Here is an 8,075-nt window from a genome sequence, read left to right on the forward strand (position 1 = left end):
CTTCTCTTATAAACCGATTCACTCACTCTCAGGCTGAATGAAGATTAGAACGGATTATTATTATTATGTTTTTTTTTTTTAAATTGTAAAAAATTAATGTGCTGCTGTAAATTCGTCTTTTGTGATTGGATTAATAGTTAAAATATTTAATAATGGTCAGGTATTCTGGGGGTTTGGGGACACTAAGTAAAGTGACATTTGGTTGCCCGTTCACATTCACGGTACAGTCTTACTATTTTCGTCCAACTATCCACTGACAAGAAAAACTAGGTACGAAAGAAAATAATGTACGAATAGTGCCATTGTTTGGACATCATAAGAGAAGACAGGTTATTTTGCTATGTGTAGAAGCAAATGAATGCTTCATATGAGTGTGTGTGTGTGTGTGTGTGTGTGTGTGTGTGTGTGTGTGTGTGTGTGTGTGTGTGTGTGTGTGTGTGTGTGTGTGTGTGTGTGTTTGCTTATATACTATTTTAACTGTTTTAAGGTAAGCCAAACTGTATCCCACTATCCAAATAAAACCTTTATAGTAAGTTTTCTTCGTGGTTGATATGAGGTGTGAATGGGCTGATAGGGTGAATTGGGCCCGAGGAAGGCTTTTCTGTCCGTACTGCTTCTCGCTTTTGGATGAAAAGCCCTTTCATTGTGGCTACAATAGGAGATTGGGCCAGGGGAGGAGTTCTTCATAATTAGTCCATTTAATGGTGCGTTTACTTAATTTTTGTATTCATTACTGACTATGGGCAAAAGGAGAGCGAGTTTTCGTATCCTAAAAGCTTCCCGTTTAGTATTTATAGCCATTTCGCCCTATTTCGCCCTATAGCCATATTTTATTAATCCTTTCGTCCAGAAAGTAGACCTTAGTGGAAGATATACCGATAAAGGCTTCTTCAGTTAATACCATTGACATTTGGAAAGTAAATGCTATCACTGTGCCTAATATTGACAGGCAAGGAAATCATCAACTTAATTCATAATTATAAAATGGAATACTGTATTTTAGCTTAGAAATGTATACATTAACATAAACACGCAAGAAAGTAACATAGAATAATTAAGCGCTCGTGGTTAAACATGAAATATTCCTTTGAGCAGTCGATTATATTTCACATCTTTGTTGTTACTCTTCTTTTGCATAAATCTCGACTGAAACCATTGTACTCAGTGTATTAAAACGGAGAAACAAAGCATTTAGAGCGCTTAATAATTACGTTCTGACAAATAGTTATGAACACCGATTCAAGAAAAGTAACCAGGAATAGAAAAGACAACGGAGACGTAGAGCAATATTATATACAGCCATATTTCTACACATATATTACAAACTGGGAGAATGATCGCATTATTTAGGATATAGGCATAATTCAATATAAAATCTGGAAATAAAAATAAAAAATCTGATACAGTTCCACATTTGACCAGTACCCCACACAGGCAGTGAAAGCAGTGAAAAAAAGGTGCTTACGACTCAAATGATTGTCTGATGAAAATAAAAAAAGAAGGATTGCATCCTGGCTGCGCTGTGCATTACCACTCGAATTAAAAACAATAAAAAAAAGACGGTTTCTGGAAATGTCCTCTTCTCGGTCATCCTGGCAGAAAACATCGAGCGAAAGGTTATTTCCTGCGTATAAAAAAGCTATCTATTACATGCAAGTGATGGGGGTAGGGGAAAGGCGTGGGTCCCGTTGAAAGCGCTTGGAAAAAAAAAGACGTGCTTTTATATTTTTCTTTTCTTTTTTCTCTCTTTCTCTGAATAATTCTGGTCCTTTTCCCCCGATATTTCATAATGTTTAGTCGGGTCCATATTCCCTGCAAATATTTCTCTCTCTTTTACTTGTGTATCATACGTCGCATTCAGAGTCACTGGACGTTACGGAAAGGATGGATGTTGCCATGTCTGCGCGCTCCGTGACGCTCGATACGCTGGTGGTGGGACTGGCGGCGGTACACGGCGACTCTGCCGAGCTATGCGGAGTGCATTCGGATAGCGAGCGCATGCCGTTCTGTCCTATGGCTTGGTGCTGGAGCCTAGAGAAGGAAAAGAAAGAAAGAAAGAAACGAGATGTCACACTGAGTATAAAATATTTATTCATAATGATTAGTTAAATGGCTATTCAGTATGTATGTATGGTAAATGTATATTTTCTAGCCCATACGATTCTTCAACCAAGTTTGAAACACAGGCCTACAGAAGCTACACTTAGTTCAGTGGACCAGAAACACAGTAGTATTAATCCACATTAGCTTGTACTCGTCTACAACACGGTCGCCTTTTATTGATTCATACCAAACCTTTATCTTGTTCTATGACATTTTTTTTTACTAGAGCAAATTTGAGCTAATCCAATTTTGATAAAAAGCAAACAAGCCAGAAAACACACACACACACAAATGTTTCCTATCTTTGCACAGTTAATATAAATACATAAATAGCATCAGTTTCATATAGGCACAAAATATCATTGCGTCTTGAATTAGCCATTCAATACGTCAATATGAAATAAAATACTGATCTTAAATAAAAGCTGTCCCATGCAATATGGTTTTTGATGTTGTTGTTGTTGTTGTTGTTTAGCAAGTAGCCGTAAGCAAAAAGCTCATAGATGCACAGAAAAACACCACCAATTGTTGAACATGATTCATTTCTAATTAAGAATATTATACAAATATATCTTTTCTTAATAATATGATTTTAAGTGATAAATAATTGACAATGCAAAAATGTCTGAACAAAATATAATCTTGCCAAGTGGAACTGGCTTTGTTTTCTGTAAACGTGTTTACAAAACAAAATCAGTATTGTGTAAAAAAATAATATATAGTAATTTAAAAAGTATATTTGCTGTTGTATTAGCACAAAATCTAAAACTTTAGTATATGACAATTATATGAGAAGTAAAACCTTATATAATTCATTAGAGTAGACATGATGACATGAACATGCTACTCATGTTTAAGGAATTCGTATTAAATATCACTATTTAATGATATTTCATTTAAAGGCTATATTAATATGATATTAAGCTACAAACCTGGTAGACAACAAAACAACTGTAAAGATGAATTTACACTGCACAATTCGTCGCAAATTGTTCATAAAATGATAGCAAATAGAAAATATTTGTGCTTTGCAAATATAGTTCAGATTGATAAAAAATATTCTCATGTACCAACAACCTATTTATTACTCTTCTGTTCACTCTTAAGTTAATGTTTATTTATTTGTTTTAAAATTACAACATGTTTCTTTTTGTTATCTGGCTGCCATTTTAATAATAATGAACACAAATCTTACATCATTATCGCTCTCTCTAGATTTTGTATCTTTTTTATCTTTTTTATAGCCCTAATGCCAGATAACTGCGAAATAAAAAGCTGCAGTTATGGCCTGTGATTTTTAATCAGAGATATTTATTACTTTTAAATGATGTCACTAAACGACACATGAGCCATATAAATGAAGTTTACCTGTTTTTTGCTGCCGCTGCTCTGTCCCTTTGCCTCCGGTTTTTAAACCAGTTTCCGACTTGTGTAGGAGTGAGTCCAGTGGCCTGCGCCAGTTCCCGTTTCTTGCTCGGGTTGGGATACGGGTCCTGCAGGTACCACTCCCGCAACAGACTGCGCGTCCGTTCCTTGAAACAGTGCGTCTTCTGCTCTCCGTCCCATATGGTTCTGGGCAGCGGAAACTTCTTGCGCACTCTGTACTTATCGACGGGTCCGAGCGGGCGCCCCCGCAGCTTCTCGGCCTCCTGGTAGTGAGCCTCGAGCCACATGGCCTGCAGCTTGCCGTGCGAGTCCTTGGTGAACTTGTGGTTTTCCAGGATGTGATACAGGTCGCGGAAGTTGCCCGTGTGGAAGGCGACAACAGCACGGGCGCGCAGAATAGACTCGTGTTTGTTAATGGCCTCGCATGCGCCCGGCGCCACCGGCAGCGACCACAGAAAGCGACCCAGTCGCTCGATGTCGCCGGTCTCCTCAAGCGTCTCGCAGACGCTCGCCACCTGCTCCGCGGAGAAGTTGAGGGTCGGTAGCTGAAACATGGACAAGTCTTCGGGAGACCGGGCGCTGGGCGCGCTGCTCGCAACGAGCAAGGGCCGATCAGCGAAGTTGGGCAGGAAGAAATGGGAGGGATAGAGCTCTAAAGGAGATCTGAAAACCATGGAAATGACCTGAGAGAGAAAGAAAATTAGCAAAGAAAAAAAAGAGGAACGGACGAGTGCTAGATTGAATGATTCAATAGCTATCGCCTAATGACACCAGCCTCATAATATCTCCCCCTAAAAATCCACGCGTGAGTGTAGCATTGAAATATTTTGTTTCGCTTTTCTATTGGTCTTCTTGGTGTCGTTGTGGGGTTGTCATGGCAGCCCTGCCAATCACTGTCAAGCGTGCCAATCATTAGCCAGTACGTAGTGGCTTTCACCACTTGTGCTGCTCGCGCGGGGGGGTTATCAGGAAGTCCGATCTGAACACCGCCCTCCCTCCTGAAGCAGAAGCCGAGGCTCAGCCTATTTGTTGAATGGAATGAGCAATTAGTGGGTGGAATATTATTGCGATCTTAACGAGACTCGTTAAAGCTAAAGAAGATATGTAGTAAAGAGAAGGCAGGGGTGGAGGCTGGTTGGAGGAGGGGGTGACAGTCGTGCACATGGAATCCACATTTAAATGAAGGTCTTGAAACGGAGTCTGCAACACGGTGCGCTTACATTCACTAGACTATATGAACATAATCTCTATACATCTTTTGGTATGAATGTCCTTTTTTTCATGTTTTCTGACAGGTGCATTTTAATAATTTCTCTTGAACGCATTATTTTATAAGTTAGGTAGCTTTAATTCGCAATGCTTGCTTTTCATTGGAGCCAGCAAAAGTAAATTTGGATGTTTTTTCCCTTTTGACACGGATTTGGTTGTCATCCGCTCAGATACAGTTACTGCTGATGCTAGCTCAGCATCCCTCTGCTGGCTCCAGTGTATTTTCTATGCAAAAGAAAAACACCAGTCTCATGCCCCTTGCGCGAATAGTCGATATGTACCATAACTTTGATAGGAATATATTCTCTTGAATATATTGAAATATTAATTTAATGTGCTCCTCTTTCAACTTAGGCTAATAATTACAGGTCAATCCACTGCACCAGTGGACTTGAAGTCTAATGGCAATACGCGTTTACATGACTAAAACAACAGTAAAAGTGTGTTACAAGCCCGAATCATATGCAGCATCTAGATCTAATGGCACTAAAATGATATTTTTCTAAGCTAGTTCAAGAATTGGAGACATTTTTTTTCTTTTTGCATTCCTCCACAGTTTCTAGATTAATTTGATGACAGAACATATCTACGCTTGATGTCATGTAGTCATCTGGTAGTTTGATTTCCCAGTCGTATTAGTTGTTGTTTGTAAGTGAGTTGGCTGAGATTTACTTAGATTTGGGTAAGGATTGAGAAAGGTGGGAAGTGTTGTGAGTTTTATTTTTGTCCATTATCACAGTCGTTTGCTTCCCTGTCATCTGAAACTTCAGTGAAGCAACTCCAAGTACCACTTGAATTGGTCGCTTTGGAAAGCTTCTTGGACTGGAAATAACCTGTATTGAAATGCTGACCGCATATTCCTGCTCTAATCCACTCTCGCCCGGCCGGCATTTCGAAGAGGCCCCTGCATACTGAATATCCTGAAAGGCTAGCGTCTCCAGGTGTTTAACCCGATCACCTTACACGACCACTGAGTTCTACGTGCTTTTTTAAAGATTACTTGGAAATCTGTGCTTGCAGGCATCACGGAAATTACCGATGGGTTGACGAAACGTAAGGGCTGAAATGGGGTGCGCATAAGCCCCTGTTAAATCACTTTATTTAACACGGCCCTTTGTTTACGTTAAGCATGTAATTAACACCCCCAAACAAGTTTATTCACCTGGGCTAATTGTCTGTTTATCCCCGGGCTTCCACTGCTGTAGTCTTTGCGATAAGCAGCGGGGGGACTAGCTCCTCAATACCGACGAGCCATTAGCTCCCTCTTTGTTTATTTAATTCCGCACCGCCTCACAGCACAATACGGGCACCCGTTAAACTCCATCGCGTGACTTTACTCAAGAAGTAGATTATTTCAGCACTTCAGTCTTAACACTAACTAACAGCAAAAATAACTTTGTGCTTTTTGTTCTGGAAAAAAACACAGGATGCTTAATGTTTTTCTTTCTTGCGTCGTCACAGCATGAGCTGTTGGACCCATCAGAGCCGAAAATAAGGTAAAAAATGTTCTACCCATCTCAGTTTGCTCTTTTTTTTTTATTTTTATAAGGTTTTATCATAGCAGTAAAAAGCGTCCCCCAGCATATATTCACGTTGATGTGCGCACGGATTTCCTGTGCCTACTGCAGCTCGAGAGACTTTTAGGAGCGCGTATCTCCGTTCTCCTGTTTCAAATTCTAGTTTAAAACACATTTATGTAGATTTTTTGTAGATAATTAAATGGTACATGTACATATTACATGTACAGCTCTATTGTGTGGACACAGTGATAGTGAAAGCAGTCGCTCCTGTTTTGGGTTCGACGGAATCCCTGAGTTGCGCGTGATCTCTAAGACGCATTTATGCCTTGCATTTAATCTGTCTTGACTTGTTTTGCCTCCTCTTCCTGTCGTCATTTCTTCTTCGCTGCTTTTTTCCCTCCCATTCTTCATACAAGTCCCTCTCATTTTCTTCTTCTTTGCAGCTGCCGAAATTCATTATGCTGTTTCAGGCTATCGTCGCAAGTTTCTTCCGAGAATCTTCCTCAGTGGACGCACTTGGCAAGGTGTCTGTGGTCTGTCTCACGTGTCCGAATATGAACATCATCTTTACGTCTTGTAAGTTTCGGAAATATTGCTTTTGACAGACAAGCTTTGCAGAAAATATGAAAATGTATGCGTTTAGATCCAATCCACTGGAGTTGATTAAGCAGGTTAGAGAAGCGTTCCATGGTTACAAATTGTATATTCTTATTACTTTGCAGCTTCCGACGCGGATACGGTGCATGCTCTCCACTCTAGATATCCGGAAAGAGCACACGCAGCTTGCAGCTTTGTGGGGCCGTCGGGATGGGGCGCAACTGCCCCTTTTTATTTGCTTAGTCGAAAGCTTTCAACCTCTTCTGTTGTGAATCGCACAGGACCTTTGCATAGCCGTAACCTGCAGACGTGATGTGGGGTTTTTGACCCTCTGCTGAGGCACCATGATAATGTGAGTACAGTGCTCATAGAGCACAAGCCCTAAAACTTTCGTAAAACACTTTAAATGAAGCCTAGGTGTTATACACCACTGAAGCATTAATGCAAAGTGTCACATTGTGAATTGTAGCTTGCATATTTTACGCTCATTCACAACTCCGAGAAAGTATACAATTATAGAGAATAAATAATTGCAGCGTTAAATAGCTGCAATTTGAATAACTGCAATTTATCTTCATTTTTTCCTGAAATCGAATTTTTCTATCATTCGATTTTAGAAAAAAAAGTCCCTTAATTATTTTTTTAAGAGTTTATTGTATAAACAAGAGTTCTTATCTTTTACGTATACTTAGGTTTTACTTCAAACCCTTTGTGACACGTTAAGGGTTTCCCCAGAGGAACAACTGAAGGACCCGTAAAGGTTCTAGATTTTCTGAAAGTGTCTACTATTAAAACTTCCTTTTGTCATTCTGTTTTAGACTTCCGTTCTTAGTGACAACGAACGTTAAGCTGTTTTGGCAAAGTCCATCTTATTGTACTGTGAAGGTTTTGTTCTCCATCACTATGTCTTTTTTTGTGTGGTCTCATTAAGTGGGCATCCTGCTAGGTTTGTAGAATTATACGGGAGCTGTCCAATCAGTGCATGTGCACGGCTTGTTAGCGACATTTAATGAGGCTTCTCCGCGCACCGAGAGAATGGCACCTCAGTGTTAGATTTACCTTGTGTCAACTCGTTACTTCTAATGAAGGCATTGAAGGATTCTCTGCTGAATGGAACCAGGTTGCCGGAACTGTAGGCCTTCTTCTTCTTCTTCTTCTTCTTCTTCTTCTTCTTCTTCTTCTTCTTCTTCTTCTTCTTCT

At 39.9% G+C, this 8,075-nt stretch overlaps 1 protein-coding gene and 1 long non-coding RNA gene across 2 annotated transcripts in view; one reads left to right on the forward strand and one right to left on the reverse strand.

Annotated features, from left to right (window-relative positions):
- six3a (SIX homeobox 3a) lies at positions 1–4,461 on the reverse strand. The gene is made up of 2 exons (XM_027150303.2): positions 3,472–4,461; positions 1–2,031 (listed from the first exon to the last, which is right to left on the reverse strand). Exons 1-2 carry the CDS (start codon positions 4,161–4,163, stop codon positions 1,845–1,847), a joined length of 879 nt encoding a protein of 292 aa, XP_027006104.1. The 5' UTR covers positions 4,164–4,461; the 3' UTR covers positions 1–1,844.
- Positions 4,462–5,892: 1,431 nt separating this feature from the next.
- Positions 5,893–8,075, forward strand: part of LOC113645062 — a 6,513-nt gene continuing 4,330 nt past the window's right edge. The window contains exons 1-3 of the long non-coding RNA XR_003441130.2: positions 5,893–6,254; positions 6,722–6,854; positions 7,001–7,227. This is a non-coding gene — a long non-coding RNA (uncharacterized LOC113645062). The remainder of the gene's footprint in view (positions 6,255–6,721; positions 6,855–7,000; positions 7,228–8,075) is intronic.

The sequence above is a fragment of the Tachysurus fulvidraco genome, chromosome 4, assembly GCF_022655615.1.
Source record: "Tachysurus fulvidraco isolate hzauxx_2018 chromosome 4, HZAU_PFXX_2.0, whole genome shotgun sequence".
Classification (NCBI taxonomy): Eukaryota; Metazoa; Chordata; class Actinopteri; order Siluriformes; family Bagridae; genus Tachysurus; species Tachysurus fulvidraco.

What these genes read in the sequence shown, in the direction of transcription:
- six3a (XM_027150303.2), bottom strand. Translation starts at nt 4,163, where the DNA reads ATGGTTTTCAGATCTCCTTTAGAGCTCTATCCCTCCCATTTCTTCCTG. An exon ending in GCAGCGGCAGCAAAAAACAG is followed by an intron (nt 2,032 to 3,471) that starts GTAAACTTCATT and finishes TTCCTTCTCTAG; the next exon opens with GCTCCAGCACCAAGCCATAG.